The sequence below is a fragment of the Mytilus edulis genome, chromosome 9 (assembly GCF_963676685.1).
Source record: "Mytilus edulis chromosome 9, xbMytEdul2.2, whole genome shotgun sequence".
Lineage (NCBI taxonomy): Eukaryota > Metazoa > Mollusca > Bivalvia > Mytilida > Mytilidae > Mytilus > Mytilus edulis.
Window position 1 is genome coordinate 21822274 of NC_092352.1, and position 17283 is coordinate 21839556.

The following is a 17283-nucleotide window of genomic DNA, read 5'->3' on the forward strand; positions in this document are numbered from 1 at the left end:
GTAAATTTCAAAATAACAAAACTATGAGGGCATATGTTACAGAAAAGATCTTTCATTGATTTATTTTTTCCTTAAATTTTGTTAATATTTTTCAGAAGAAAGAAATTATTGAATTTTCAGCAAATTGTGGATGTTATCTTTATAAAGTGTGTGTAAACAACTTATTACTTTAGGATGCATTATTTTTTGTCCTTGCTACTGTATCATATGCCTTTAAAATAATAGTTGTCTATCAATTGTCTCAATATTGACACATATGATAGAAAGATGATGGTCCTTAAAAGATGCAAAATAACATGCAAAAGTATAGGGGGGGGGGGGGGGGGGGTGGCAAATAAACAATGATCACCAAGATATCATGATGGCCTTTTGGTCAAGATTAACCAAAAAAAAATATTTCACACTTTTTTCCAATAAAAATATAGTAATATTTAAAGGTCTGAAGTAAAGATTGAGAAACTTATATCTAAGTGAAAAATTGTCAATAGAAATTAAAACCTCTGTAATCATAATATCAAAAATAATATACTGTGTGACATTAATTTCTGAAGCTTAACAGTCACCATAGTTATTAGTCAGATATTATGCTGTGATATTATTGATTTTATAAAGTTATTTCATCATAATATTGTTTATCACAAGAAACTGTGAAATATTTTTGAAAAGAATGTTACTAAGGAAACACAAGCAGCTTATCATTGAAATTTGTTCTGACTCATTATTACTAAAATCTAAAATGACATGTTTTTTTTCTCTTAATATTAAAACAAGATTGTCTCATTGTAACATTATATAAACCATTCCTGCATTTTCCTTTCATCTGTATATCAACCTGTCATGTTAACTAATAAATTAATAGTTCTAAACCAGAGGCTCCTAGAAGCCTATATCAATAATCATCTGAAGTTATCATTTTAACATACTGTAAAATCATAAATTATTGCAAAGTTTATAATAATGGGAATAATGTGACTGGGTTTGGATCGCAATGATATGAACTTATAATCTGATATATATAGATTATTACATTGATACAAGTGGATTATCGGATTTATCCAATCGAGATAGTTAAATTATCAATTTTAAAGTCTGAGCCTCAGCGAGGACTTTAAAATTGATAATTTAATTATCGAGATTGAATTCCGATAATCCATGTGTTACTATGTAATAATCTGTTTCTCTAATGATTAAAAGATAATTTTTCTTCTTTTCTAAACCAAAATCCCCTTCGAGTGCCTTCCATTTTCCACGAAGTTGTCAATTTCATTAACAACTGTTGGAACATTTTGATCAATTCAGGGAGACGAGAAAGGTTATGACCCTTTGACTCAGCCAATCATCTTCTGATCAACGGCACCCACACGTTGATTAAATTTTTTTATACAGTTGGTTCGGAAAGGTATATATTCCCATAGAATTAGAGAAACATATGATACATCTTTATGCAGATTTCTTGAAATCGCAATAATAAATCTCAAATTTTTGTCCATTCTTGACAAATCACAATAATAAATGCATGCAATAATTTGTGAATTTACAGTATTACATGGTTGATGCCTTTTAGTTATTTCTTTTGCATTCTTGGATTTCTGTCTTTCTTATTAATTATAGCATTTCCTTTTATTCATATAATTCATATATATGTATTATCAGCTTCCATATACATTTTTTGTAATATACATAAATATCTGAAGTGAGTATTGAGGAGTATGAATATAACATTTTACCAAGATGTATTTTTATTTTATTTACACACTTACGATGTTATATGCAGTGGTATATGGAAAATATCACTTATAACTTACCCAGAGTTTACCATGAAACAAACACACAATTTTTCTGGTAATGTTTCAATCATTCTTTTGGCATATTCAACAGATTTTTCATTTAGGTAACCAGTAGATGCCACCAGTGTGCCTAATTGGTCCTGTCCAGCCCTTGTCACATGTGGATGACAATGACCTACTGTATAAGAGAGAACAAAAAGATAAATAGTTATTGAAAGTGTTTCAACAATAAGTATAAAATCATACAATGGTACATATATTTGCTAATGATCAGCCCTCAAAAGTCTTTATCATCATGCACAGTTTTTCAAATTATCACATTTTTGATTTCGTGTGTTATTCATTTTAAAATAAATAAGGAATGTGTCTATGGGACATAGATGATGCCCCCACTTGCATATCATATAAAGTTATATAGGGACATACATGTAACTGATGAACCATTAAAATTGACACTACCCAAATTTGTAGTAATAAGTAATAAGTATTGTGTATACTTTGGTTGATGCATACTTAAGTTAGAGAACTAAAACTAAAAATTCAGCATTTTTTTTCATTTATAAAGCGGCATAACTCTTAGTGATGCCACCAAAATTCAAACTTGATCTGTGCTTTATGGTAAGGAGCATTGTGTTTAAGTTTCATAACATTTGGATTAGGCAAACTAAAGTTAGAGAATGGAAACCAACTTTAGAACGTATGTACAGATGGACAAGGGACATAACAAACTTAAAGACTACAATTTAACACAGTATCAGAATGAACTTATAAATTCTACTTCTGTAGAATTTTTAAATCTGCTGCTCTAAATAATACATGAATGTTTGAGCTCCTTTGCTAGTATGACTCATACATGTTTAGCTCATATCTTAGAAATCATAAAACAAAACCTGATTATAAATATGTAACAGTACTCTATGTGTCTCCTGTTCTTTCCTTACTCTTTTGTGACCTCTAGCATTAACAAACACACAAACATAAACAAACAAGGTAGATATAAGACGACTACCAGAAGAGACAATCTTGAATATATTTAGGTCTTTCCACTTTTCTGTGGAAAGACCTATTGGTTTTCTTCTGATTATTACTTTTTCTTGACCGTGCTTTTTCGTTTCGCAAGATGTTGCTTAGATTTTTAGCATATGATATCGAAACAGTTATTGTGACTTTGAAACTGACCCTGTTTAACGGAACATTTTTTATTGGAAGAGTTATCTCCCCAAATACTATTTTTTTTTGTGAACACATCGCCACTGCAACTTTAAAATTATAACAAATTTATGTCACCAATTTGCTCTTTATATCCTATGGATCTTAAGAATAATTTTGACCGAAGCGTTCCAGAAACTCCATATGAGAGTTATTTCCCATTCTATATTCAAAATAAGTAAAATGTAAATGTAATTTGTAAAACATAAGTGATACAGACCTAGGGTCTTTAGATTTGAGGTCCCTGGTTCAAAAGAAGAAAAAAGGGTCAAGGTCAAAGGTCAAGGTCATTTCTAAATTTGGGTTTTGGCTTATTTTCATCTCTTTTCAAACACCATATAAGATAAATGTATTAACAACATATTTTTACTTAATTGTTAGTTGCTACAGGTGGTAACACATACATATTGGTTTAAAGCATATGCTTACATTAAATAAGAGTCCCCCCCCCCCCAATTTTATTTAAAAATATGTGTATGGTGATATAACTCATTCACCAAATATAATTAAGACCTAGGGTCTTTTGATTTGAGGTCCTTGGTTGATGACCTTGAAATTGAGCTCAAGGTTAAAGGTTAATTTGACAATCTAGATTTTGACCTTTGCTTTTACCTCATATGTACACATGATAAAGCCATGGCACTTTTTGCAATAGGTTTCAAACCATTTAACCTTGAATAAAACTAACGGAAGTGACTTTGAGTAAACCATTGAATTAACAAATTATCTCCCTTATTTAAAAAAATGTTGTATAGAAACCATATATTTTTTGAATCAGCGTACAATGAGCTATCATTTGAAACTAAAAATGACATTTTAAACCGAATTTACTATTTTCATATCAAAATGCTTGTTTTTTTTTGTGTTTATTTGTTTATGGAACATACATTGTACATCAATATTTTATGTCCACCCTTTTAAATTGAACACCTAACTAGAGCACAATAGTGCTTATCGTGCTTATATTGCAGAGCTGCTAAATATATAGGTTATGCATATTCTATTGATACAATTAGGATTTAGTTCTTTTCCATTAAATTATAATACTTTATATGGTCTATACTTATGAAATACTTCCATTTATAATACATCATAATACTTATGATTTATTGAAAATACTACCATTTACATAATAAAATATACCATAATTAGAAATACTGCCATTACCTCATAATAAAGGACAAGTTTTGTATGTTTTGATACTTACCATGAGAGATACCACATGTATACATTTAGTGCTGTCTATGTTATATTCTTAGTAATCTTACCATGAGAAATACATGTAATGTCTATGTTATATAGCTTACCATGAGAAATATTACCAATACAATCTAAATACTCATTGCCAGTGTCATCATACATGTACTGTCTGGAAGCTTGAACAATCTTCAAAGGGGCACTTTCAAAATGTAGTTTACATGCTCTTCTGCAATAGATTATCAGGGATACATATCAATATAATGAGATGTGAGATACATATGCACAGGTTTCATATATGATTAGTTAAATCAGGGTACTCAGTTAGGATTTTGAAGGCAAGTCCATGGACTCATCATTTTAGGCCATAAAAAGCCCAAGAATGAGAAGGGGAAATTTATTTCCTTTATAATAATTTCAGTCAACATGATAAAATAGAGCATATAAATGGAGAATGTGTCCATGGGACACAGATGATGCCCCTGCTTGCATATCATATAAGGTTATAAAGGGACAAAACTAAAGAAAATTAATCAAAATGCTTGTAAGCAAAGAAGGGTTAAGATTTGTTTTAATTTTTTCAGTGAACCATGCATTGTCTAAAGCATTGGTTGAAGTTGATGTACATGTAATTGTTAAAATTTATTTTCAAAATTGGAGTTATCTTCCTTTGTCCATAATCAGGATGATTGTAGTTGGGTAAAATAATTTTTTAAAATTGGAGTTATCTTCCTTTGTCCATAATTGTAGTTAATTCAAATACAATAATGGACAAAGAAAGATAACTCCAATTTCAAAAATTAATTTTAACAATTACATCTTTGGTATTTTTAGATTCCTATTTTCCATTTTTAAAGGGGCATAACTCTAGAAGGAATGGCGTGACACCACCAAAATTCAAATTAGATCCGTATTTTGTGGTAATACGCATTCTGTATATGTTTAATAGCATTTGGTTGATACAATTTAAAGTTAGAGATTGGAAACAAAAAAATCAGTATTTTTTTCATTTGTAAAGGGGCATAATTCTAGAATGCCTGAAGTGAACAATTTAAGGTTACACATGATATATGTTTTTAATAGGGTTAAGTTGAAGTGCAAACATACTTTCCAGACAACTGCACTTCCGTGAAAATCACAGGTGACCCATTGATCTGATTGATTTTCAAATCATTTCAGATGTATCATTACAGAAATAAGATAATGTAAGTAACATTGAGTTTTCAGTGAAAAGATTTTAATAAAATTTGATGCAAAGTTACCGGACTGCATCGTATATGTATGAGTTTGAATTTGTTTGTTGTACATGCATCTTTCACCTCTCTTTTTTTTATGCAATCATTACAATCAAACCTGTTACTGATGCATACAGTAAGTACATGTATATCATCTTGTACATAATATAAACGAGGGTAGTAATGGGGGTACCTTCATGATGAATAACAGTAGAAAATCTTGCCAAATGATGTTAACAGTAATTTTTGGTGCATGATGATAAAATATACATTTCTTTTAGACAATAAAATAATTAACTGATTTTGAAGCATCTGTTTATTTTTTTCCCAAACGATAATTATTTGAGACTTCTGACGTATCATGATAAGCATACTTTGATGAATCAAGGTAAAATTTTAACCAATTTGATACTAATGGTAGCAGAACATGACTGTTTGATGCCTGATGGTAAAGGGTATTACTACCCTCATAAACATGTACAGTATATTTCTATATTTATGGAAGATTAATAATAAGGGGACGAAGTCCACTATTACAGTAGAAAAATCAATCCAAAAAAATCTGGAAAATATCCCGAAATTTTCATTATACTAATGAACTCAAAATCGTAAACTTTTTTTTTGTCACTTTTTTTAATTCCAGCATCTGCGCAGAAGTCTACTTCTTTTTTCCAGTCTTGTTTGCATGAAACTTTGAGTAAAATATATATTTATCAGTCTAGTATACTAAACATGAACGAAGGAACGCAATACCATTGAATATGACGTCATAACTTAAATAATGTCACAACTAAAATCCCTAACAACAAAAGAAAATCGGAAACGTTATGGTATTTCCGTTTTGAAATTAAAATATGTTTGAATAATAAAGAAAGGCATCCCAAAAAAAAATTAAAATAGCCTTGCCAGACGTCATAATTATTTGGACTAATGTAATTAGTTATCAAAGGTACCAGGATTATAATTTAGTACGCCAGACGCATGTTTCGTCTACATAAGACTCATCAGTGACACTCAAATCAAAAATATTAGTAAACCCAAACTAGTACAAAGTTGAAGAGCATTGAGGATCCCAAAGTCCAAAAAGTTGTGCCAAATACGGCTAAGGTAATCTATGCCTGGGATAAGAAAATCCTAAGTTTTTCAAAAAGTTCAAAGTTTTTTATACGGGAAATTTATAAAAATGACCATTATAATGCCTGCCTCAGATACACCTTATCGCTATTTGTCTGCCATTACTGGATATCACACAGGTTCCCGTAAAATTTTGACATCATAAAACAAAATATCTGATTCCACAATGGAAAAGTAATTGTTGTATGCATCAAAAGTTCAAGCGGTGGGGTCAGCCGGGATAAGCTAAAGGTAAATTATGTTTCAGAAGAGAAAGGGTATGTATTTCATTGAAACAATTATCTATTCCAACAAAAACTTCAACAAGTTAATATATCATTTCATTATTACAAGATGTAGAATACACCTTATCGCTAATCCCGGCTGACCCGCCCGCTTGAACTTTTGACGTCAACAACAATCACTTTTCCATTGTGGCGTCAGATATTTTGTTTTATGACGTCAAAATTTTACGGGAACCTGTGTGATTTCCAGCAATGGCGGACAAATAGCGATAAGGTGTATTTCAAAATTATAGATCAAATCCATAACTTATGTATGATATTATGTAAGTCACATGTATGATACATGTATCACTTACCCCATGTAGTTTCTTTTCATTTGAAGAGTTTGTTTGAAAGTCTGTTTTTCCGGCATTTTGAAGATATTACACGAATTCAGTTTCTAATTAATGACCATTTCTGCAAGATAAACGTTACGGACAAATACACCACAGCACAATTTTCGTTTTGTAAACAAGTCAACTGTTCCTGATGTTGTGAAGAATACATAAGAAAACGAAAATAAACCGGAAACCAGTCTACTCACGTTTCTTTTTTAAAAAGAAAAGCAATCGTGAACATGTTACCTTTTGAACTTTTCTAAAATTAACGTTTCTTTTTGGAAAAGAAAAGCAATCGTGAACCTGTTTACCTTTTGAATTATGTAAAGGTGAATGACCTCATTCTTTAAATGAAAGAATTATTAATGTATAAAAAGAAGGAACTAAAAGAAAATATTTTAAAGCCCGAAAACACAGTCATTTCGTAGTACATTTCAACTGACAACTGAAATTCAAGTTAAAAAAAATATTGTTACAATGTAGTGTTTCACTATTGGAACAAATGATATCAAAATTGAATAGACTACCAGCTTTATCTCATAATATGGACAATTCTATGTTGAGGGGGTCTAAAATTCAGTTTGACAGTTCGGTCATACTAGTTTTTGACCAATTTCTTAACATAAGATTCATCACCCACATTTTTTTAACATGTAATTGCATTCCTTTACTTAATATTTCCAAGGATTTGTATAGTAAGTCTTACTATACAAATCCTTGATATTTCATGCATGAAATATAAAGAAATGAATAAGGAAAGTGTATTAAAAAAAATTGCAAGTTATACACTTTTTTCACTAGGGACTATATTCGTATACAAATTGAGGTAAGGTTTGCATGAAACCTGGATTTTTTTCTTAGTGATATTATACCAATATGATACATCATTTTGTTCAGGGAGGAGTACCCAATAATTTAATGAAGAAAAATCGAACATCGCCCGTCCCGTTTTTTCAGGTGAAAAGCTCAAAATTCCGATTTTTGATTATTTTTAGGGAAAATTGTATTTGAATTTATCTGAAATAATAATGTATGCGAGTGACATTAAAAAATAAAACTAAATAAAACATGCATAAATAATTGTGGTCCATTCATTAATAATAAATTTTAATTAAAAATATCCTAAAAAAATCCTAAAAACAAGATTTTTTTTATTTTTGGGTTAAAAAAACCCGTTGCCATGGCAAAAAAAGCCAAAAATATCCCTTTTCCGGGTCCACCGTTTTTGTAAAAAACTGTGAACTTAAGGAATTAACTATTTGCATTATAATGAGCTTATAAAATTGGTATGTCCCCGAACTCGTTTTTACGGTAATGGCCGTTATATGTGTTCATCTTGTCATTTCTGTAAAACACAAAAATATTTTTTTTGTTGATCTGCATCTGCAAATAAGAAAGTCATCTTTAATAGCATCTTTTTACAAAGAATCATTTTGTCTTGTAACACTTTGGATTGACCATAATCAATGAGAGAAAACAGTGATTAACTTAGGGATGACATCAACAGATCAATGTAGGATGAAAAACTTAATTCAAATAGTTTGGGGTTGGGGGGATAAAAGTTGCTGCAAGTTTTGTTAATTTGACATCGATTTTACAAATATCCATATCGGTTAATCAATTTTCCCAAATTAAGTTAAGAGGGGAGGGGAGGGTCAGTGAACAAACTGTGCATAAAGTTTTTTTTTAATTTTTTATCCTACATTAAACTGTTGATGTCGTCCCTTAACTTGTATGCCCACAACTATCAGTCGGAAGGGGAGGTGTTTAACTTTGGACATACTTGTGTATTAATACATGTACAAGACTCTGATTTTGAAGGAAACACTTATATTCTTTCAGTGCTTCAAACTGTAATATTTTAAATCTTAGAAAAGCATTCAAATTGCCATTAAAAATAATGAGAATTGCTTCATTGCCAAATGTTTGGTAAATTGTTTGTATGCAGCAATTGGATGAAAAGACATCAGTTTTGACTTTAGTAAAGTCATTTTCAGCAGCCGTGTTTATTCCATTCATTTAAATCTACGGACATCAACAAATATGTATGACTAAGCAGGGGAAAGCCTCGCAGGAGAAAGATAGATTACTGGTATGATTTGTCCAATTGTTAAACATGATGTTCAGATTTGGGGTCTTTGACCAAACAAACAAACTACATGCTCCTATACATGATGAAAGATGAAACAGACGATGGCCTTGGAATACAAATGACCAGCCGCATATGTATTGTTGATATTTAAAATAAAAAATGCAGTTATGTAGACCTGTAATATGAAAATCTTCCACATTTCAATAAATTGAAATCAGTTCAATGAAGGTCACAGGAGTAACGGCACTGTAGTTGAGGAATCCCCATCGTCAATTAGCGATTTGATGTTCGCAAATGCAGTTTTACTGTCCACGCGTTGGGGAGACAGTAAAACGGAAATTTGCGACCGTCAAATCAAAATTGATTGTGGCTACTCTTGAACCACAGTTATGTAATTCCGATTTTAATGCATTGCAAAAAAAAAAATAATAATGTTAGAGCTTGGAATAAATGGGTAATGTGTCCATGGGACACTGATGATTCCCCCTCTTACATAAACATGAAACATTATAAAGCATTACGTTTAATTTTTTATAACATTTGGTAAAAGCGACCTAAAGTTGGAGAACAGAAACGAAAAATTCAGAAAACGACCTCATAAAAATACTCCGAGCGTCGTCACTACTTTATTATGATCTCTTATATAGGGAGAAAGACTAGAAAAACTAACAATTTCCCGGATTTTATAGTGAGTCCGTGCATGTGTAGAGACACATATTACTATCCTTGTTTTTAGATAAACTGATTCAAAGTTGACTGATATGCATAGGTTGAAAAATGTCCAGTGGCAAATACTTCAGGCATGTTCAGGACGACATAATACAATAGTTGTGTCTTAGTGCATCCATAAAAAATACTATTAGAACACTCCGTCAGTTGTAGAAGTGATTGATAAAATAAAATATATTTCGAATGATGTAAACGTGTAGGTTGTGTGTGCGTATTTGCAGACAAACCTTACAAACTATACATTTGAAACTTGAAGTTCAAGTTCAACATTCTGTCATTCGTAAAAATTATGCAATAAAAATATCTGAGAATATATATATGCATCCTCTATAAGTAAAGCACATGGCGCATTATGTAAATTTTTAAACTAAATTGACTAAAAGTGTCACAAAAATGTGCCGTTTTTCATTCAATCCTGCGTTTTTATAATATGTTTTTATACTGTATAAAAAAATGCGGAGACAGCGTGCATCAGATTTACAAATTCAATAAAAGAGACAGCTTAACAGTCAGTGAAAAAGTAACCGGGGTTCTTCAGTGAAGCAGAATAAACAACACTTCTATCTTGTGAAAGTACAAGACGGGGACAAGCCATAGAAACACAAGATATTAAACCGATTTCTATTGAAATGAGCTTCCCATACATATGTTTTTTTTTAGGTTTTATGGCGGGAGACAAGAGAAAGGGGACGGAAGAATGGAGAAAGGTGTCCCCTGTCTAACCCCTTATAAATCTGTAAAAGTGAAGACATCAAAATTCAAATCTTTTCTGTGTTTTTGTGGCAAAAAGCATTGTGCATAAGTTTTATATCAGTTGGTTGAGGAAAACTAAAGTTAGAGAATCGAAACCAATTTTGTAAAAACGGACGTACACTATGATGCGTACATTCGGATCGACGTACAAACAGACAAGGATATAACTCAGTGCCCCCTTTGCTACGGCGGGGGCATAAAAATGTACAATTTATGCAAAAAAAAAAAATACCGGGGAGTATAACAGGTGCCCCAAAAGACAAGGTGGCGGCAGATCATGTTGCACACAGTAGTTTTCTATTTAACTTTATACAATACAGGCGCGGATCCAGATGATAGATATAGGAAGATGTGGTATGAGTACCAATGAGACAACAACAATTTATAAAAGTAAACCATTATAGGTCTATGTACGGCCTTCAACACGGAGACTGTATTATGTATCTATTTGTTTGTATTTTTTATATTTATATCATTAGTTTTTGAAGGACTCAATGGAGACTAAGACTATTATACTTATAGTAAATAAAGGCAACAGTAGTATACCGCTGTTCAAAACTCATAAATCCATGGACAAAAAAAAATCGGGGTAACAAACTAAAACCGAGGGAAACGCATTTAATATAAGAGGAGAACAACGACACAACACTAAAATGTAACACACACAGAAACGGACCAAGCATCAGACAAAATCCCACGAGAATAACAAATATAACATCAAAACCAAATACATGAATTTGGGATAGACAAGTACCGTGACACGTCTTATCGCAATGTGAAATTACACTCAAAAATAAGAGAAAACAAACGACGCAACGTTAAAATGTAACACACACAGAAACGAACAATAATATAACAATGGCCATATTCCTGACTTAATTGGTACAGGACATTTTTAAAGGAAAAAATGGTGGGTTGAACCTGGTTTTGTGGCATGCCAAACCTCGCACTTTAATGGCAATGTTAAATATAACATTGAAATGGCAACATAATTTTACAGGACTACAATACAAATAAATAGGAGAACGTATGAGACAAAGAAACACATGCGTTTTATCTTCTTATTATCGGCTGGTTATTAGATGAAGTATAAGTCATCGGCGCGCTTACGATTACGTTAAAATATCATTAAAAACCAAGACTTTTAATGATTGTATTTTAAATCCCGGCATGCAAAAACCAGGAGAAAACGTCACGACCTACAGGAAGTTGTTAATATTTTTTCATTAATTATTGAATTTCTCCTTTATTGCTGCACATATAGCGATAAAACTTTGTGAATATATATATCATGTCATAATGAACATATTTAAACCATAAGTAAAAAATCGCGAATTTTCCCTTTAATGAATAACAAAAAGCATCAGGTTTATAATTCAATACGCCAAAAACGCGCCTCGTCCACACAAGACTCACCAGTGACGCCCAGATATAAAAGATCGAAAGTGAAAAAAAGTACAAAGTTGTACAGCACTGAAGATCAAAAGTTGAAAAAGGTTGTGTCAAATACGGCTTTGTTTTTATGCTTGGGAATAGTCCAAGGGGAAGAGTAACATATTATTTTTAAACGAGTTACCTTTGTTATGTCATAACGAATTTTATTCATATGGATCATAGTATTAGTATGTTGGATGTCATTTCTGAATCAATTTTTACAAATAATAGTTTGATTGGTTTCTTATCCAAATTATAGGACTGCTGAACGGAAAAATTTCACAATGGAAATTATATCAAAATATTGCAATTGTTAAAATATGTTTCTTATTCACAATTGACATATGCTTCTAGCTTAATTATAACATTTTAAGTGAATTCACAAAACAACCTTTTCTTATTACCAATCACTGAATTAGAATATCTATCAGTTGCTTTGTGTGGCATACAATAAACGCCTTTTCGAAAAGTATTCTGATTTCCCCCAAGCATGTGGTGGAAAAAAATGAGAGTAGCAATTAACTTCATTCAATTTTGGTAATTGCAGGTCAAGTTTGAAAAAAAAAAATGAGTGCAGACACTTGTTTTTGACTGTTATGATTTTGAGTGCGGCCTTCCAGATACCCTTCTTCAGCAGCCTTCGCTGAAGCTGGTAGATGGGTTGGTGGGAATATTTCCCAAAGACGTTCAGGCGACCGTAATTTCATGAACCAGTCTTGCAGCGGTAGGTTGTCCAACAACAACAACGTCTTACTGCAGTTCTACTTTCAGATGAGCAGACATGTAAACGATCCCTGTAGTAAGAAACATATATTTGCCTGTAAACTAAATGTTGATCTTCAAGTTGCACAGATTTCTTAAACGGTTATATCATGATTAACTTATTAAAGAAAATCTATACGTGAAATGAAAGCGACGAATTCAAAGAATCTGAAACTGCTAGTTTTCGTACCCAGACTGCAAACAAGACAATAGAAGAGGAAGAAAGATGTGAAGGTATACCAATTACGATTCGACGTCTTAAATAATATTTTTTATTTTAACAGTTAAAAAGACATTTTAGAGTTATCCCTCTTCATATAGGAGAGGTGAATTGACTATTCGTCCCGTCTAAAAAGTTAAAGGTTATTGTTCTAATGAGTCATTTCTAATCAGTATGACAGTTGTGTGAAAGGACGATGCCCGGAAAGTAGCTATAGTGTATAGATTGACATGTCTTGGGCTCTGTGATAGTGATTTCTTGAAAAAAAACACAATGACGAGATGGAATTACTTATAGCGTCAAAATCTTCAAAAATCCAATACTCCTGAATTCTGGCCTGCCCCCATTCTTGATATTTTTTTTTAAATCCTATACATTACGTTTCGTACCAGTATAAAAGGGCAGTAAAAAGCACGCGATTCATATCATATAATGTTTAGTGTTTCCTGTTATTAAAACATGCACGAAGACCGCTTATTGGCGTCCAAGCAGAAAACCTAGGGTTCCTTGGATATTTTGTTGTTTAAAAAAAAAAATTATACTAGCTGGTATTTGATTTTCTATAAAAGACCAACAAATACAATTCGAAACAAGAGAAACAAAGCATATCATATCTAACATTTTTATAAGATTATTGAAAAATGCTTCATTCGGATTGTATCTGAGTTAATTGACACATTTTTTCCAAACTTATTGCCCGTTTCTCCTCTTTAAAAAAAGTATACCACTGTGGTTATTCTATTGACATAATTTGTAGAGTTATATAAATAGTACTTTATAGATTTCGCGCGTTCGAAAGTGTGTTTCTGAATTTACCTGATCAGTAACGCTCAACCAAAAAATCTTAGTATAACTACTTGAATAATTGAGGAGCTATAAATATAGTGTGTATACATGTATCTACATGCACCTTTATTGTAATCAACTGAAGATTTAGCTTGAAATTACAGCAACGAACATTACATTTATAAACTTCTGTCTAGAATAATCTTCATGCATATAAACATACCCCATGTAACTTCTTTTCATCTGCAAAGTTTGCTTGAATGTCCGTTTTTCCGGCATTTTGAATGAATTCGTAAATGAATTTGGTGAGCTGATGTGCTAATTGTCTGATTTCGCAGTCACGTTTTTGTTATATAAAGAATTGGTAAAATAGAGTTATTTTCCTTTGTCCATACATGTTACTTTAGGTAAGGGCTGACGTATATTTGAACCAAGTATTGGTTTTATTAATATAAAGTTCATCAAACATTTATTCTTTAAATCTTCTTGCTTTTGTAATTTCTAGTTTTGCAAAACCAGCTTACTGAAGAGGAATGTTACAATGTTTTCATTGTACAAGTTGACTCAAATTTAAAATGAAAACTTTGTATCATTTCTTTGCAGTAAGATAGTGTTTCAAATAAATAAAAAAAAGTATGAAATAGATGCAGTATATCAATCGTTAACTTACTTATGAAATGTTGATTTAATGACCTATTATATGCATCATTTATGCGCAGCAAGTTGCTAAATTTTTTATTAAAAGGTGACTTTATTTATATTATATTAAGTCCGAAACTACGCCACTGGGCATATCTAATATATAAAAAAAAATTCAATACAAATGCAATTCCCTCATTCGAGAAGATAGAAACTGTGGACAAGGCAACACAAACTAAATATCGAAACACTATCATTCTAGTTTAAACAATATTTATTATTGAAAATTATAAACGCACAATACTGTTCTACATTTTTGCAAATTGGTCAAATATGGGTTTGTAATCAAGTGATGCAAGCTCTTCTTACCCTTCTGGAGCACTGGATAAAATCTCTAGTTTTTTGTGGGGTTGCTTTCAAAAGAGTTACTGTTCTTTACATACATGTTAAGTTGACTTATATTGCAATTCAAGCTCTAGCGGATTCTGTGTTGATTCTCGCTAATGGATTCTGTTCATTAAGACTTAGTGTATTAAATTTTTTGGTCAGAAATTTTGAAAGCGTAAAGTTTATTCCCGAATCGCTTACATCCTTGCATGTTTTATCATTACCACAGTGCATCTACAATTCGCTTTAGATGTTATGAAAAATATGGAAAGAATTAGTTATATAATTTTTTCAACACTTGTTGTCGAATACCATATTTGGTTTTATTCCATTACGTTGTCATATTCAATAAGAAACTTTGTTTAAACAATAATAACTGCTTACGCCGAATTCGTAAAGTTTCTCAAAACGTATTTCATTCTGTTAGCTAAATCTACATTGGTCAGGAGGGTTATTTGGTTTTGGTTATTTATTTATAGGGTTATTTGGCAATTGAGCTTATATTAACGTTGAAAATGATGGGACAATGAAGAATATGTCTGTGACCATTTCAAGAACTTGACCATTCTGTGCTTCAAGGTAATGTTTGACTCCCTTTTCATTACAAATAGCATTTGATACTTTACTATACCAGTTTTTATTGAAGTAAGTACTTGTTAATGATGACACAAGATGTTCACACGGGAACTTCGGTATACCAGTCATCAAAATCACACCATTTTGTGCCGTTGATTTTAGCATAAGATACAATGAACCTTCCATGTCACAATTACCGATGATCATATCAACTGAACGGAATAAAGCGGATTCGACGGACGATTCATGAGTCGGATCGGTTCGGAAGGGTACTTGTTGAATAGTTCACCATCGATTACTGGAGTAAATGGCATACTTACTGACACAAAAAAGTCTCCTGCAATACTGGATATTAACATATAAGCGTATGTTGTATTTCTCCAGTATATATTTGTTCTAAAAAGGATTAAAGAAACATCCAAAAGATTCAGCCATTCATACAGAAATCAGTTTTATATCCTCCGAAAGATCTAACATTACGACACTGACTCAACTAGCAGAACCACCAAATATAGTAACACATGATAAATCAACTGTATAATCTGCTATATTTGCTTTAACCCATCTAATAACTATAGACCTTGCAGAGGGTATCATTACATACGAGAGAAATCCAAAGAGACCAAGACGGTAGTTTTAGTAGCAATGACAACGTCCCCCGATCAGCCATCTTTGTGTCATTATTAACAGTAGTAGATCCATATATATGTGTGTACCACCATGGATCCAAATCATGACTGGTCGTTAAAACTCGTCACTTAATATATTATTTGGAACATAGATATTTAGCTGGAGTCAGTCTTCAGAAAGTCCAACATAATGAAAGTCATAATAAGGATCGGTTGCATGCAAGTCATAGGATACCCCCTTCGTAGCGTCTAGTGTATGGTTCCATCCACCATATGGTTTCGGCTAAATAAATCGTAGTCTTTCTATTTTCGATATAGCGTATGGAACATTAAAAAACTTAATTTTGTTAACATCTGTTTTGTTATCAGGTGTCTTTATCCAGGTATTTAAAAATACTACCTTGTTGCGTTTTCAGTGAAACTGATTCACAATTTGTTTGATATTTCAGAAGAAGCAGAAGGCATTCAAATAAAAACCCAACATATATATCTACAATAGAAGAAAAGGGAAAAAGATATGCCTTGTTATAAAAGACCGGAAATGAAGCATGCTATTAAAAAAACAGACAATAAAAATCGAGATTATCAATACTATGAATCTGCCTGTACAATATATTCAAGCCATTCAAGCAAAAGTTTATTCATAATAAACTTATCACTGGGTCGATGCCTCTGCTGGTGGACTATTAGTCCCCGTGGGTATCACCAACCCAGTAGCCAGTACCAGATAGCCAGTACTCTGGTACTGGCATGACAATACGGATTTTTTTTGTGTTATTAAATTTGCTGTTACAAAATATTAAAAATTATTATAAATTAAGGAATGTATCTCCCTCACGCAAAGCTCTGATTCCTTTCACGGATTTGGTTATACTTTTTGGAACTTTTGGATTATAGCTCTTCATCTTTTATATAAGCTTTGGATTTTACATATTTTGGCCACGAGCATCACTGAAGAGACATGTATTGTCGAAATGCGCATCTGGTGCAGAAAAATTGGTACCGTTAATGTTATTATCAAAGATACCAGGATTGAAATTTTGTATTTGCGCCAGAAGCGCGTTTCGTCTACGAAAGACTCATCAGTGACGCTCGAGTCCAAAATAGGCAAAA

The 17283-nt window shown here is 31.9% G+C and overlaps 1 protein-coding gene across 2 annotated transcripts in view; it reads right to left on the reverse strand.

Annotated features, from left to right (window-relative positions):
• The window catches only part of LOC139487796 (5-phosphohydroxy-L-lysine phospho-lyase-like), a 33906-nt gene extending 19648 nt beyond the window's left edge, over window positions 1-14258 (reverse strand). Inside the window, exons 1-3 of one of the 2 annotated variants that reach the window (XM_071272898.1) lie at window positions 14163-14258; window positions 4304-4422; window positions 1806-1965 (exon numbers count right to left, since the gene is read on the reverse strand). In XM_071272898.1, coding sequence (XP_071128999.1) covers window positions 1806-1965; window positions 4304-4422; window positions 14163-14218 — 335 coding nt within the window. In that variant the 5' untranslated portion in view covers window positions 14219-14258. Of the gene's footprint in view, window positions 1-1805; window positions 1966-4303; window positions 4423-7142; window positions 7388-14162 lie in introns of those variants that run through there. The other variant, XM_071272897.1, reaches the window with a different exon arrangement.
• Window positions 14259-17283: the final 3025 nt, after the last annotated feature.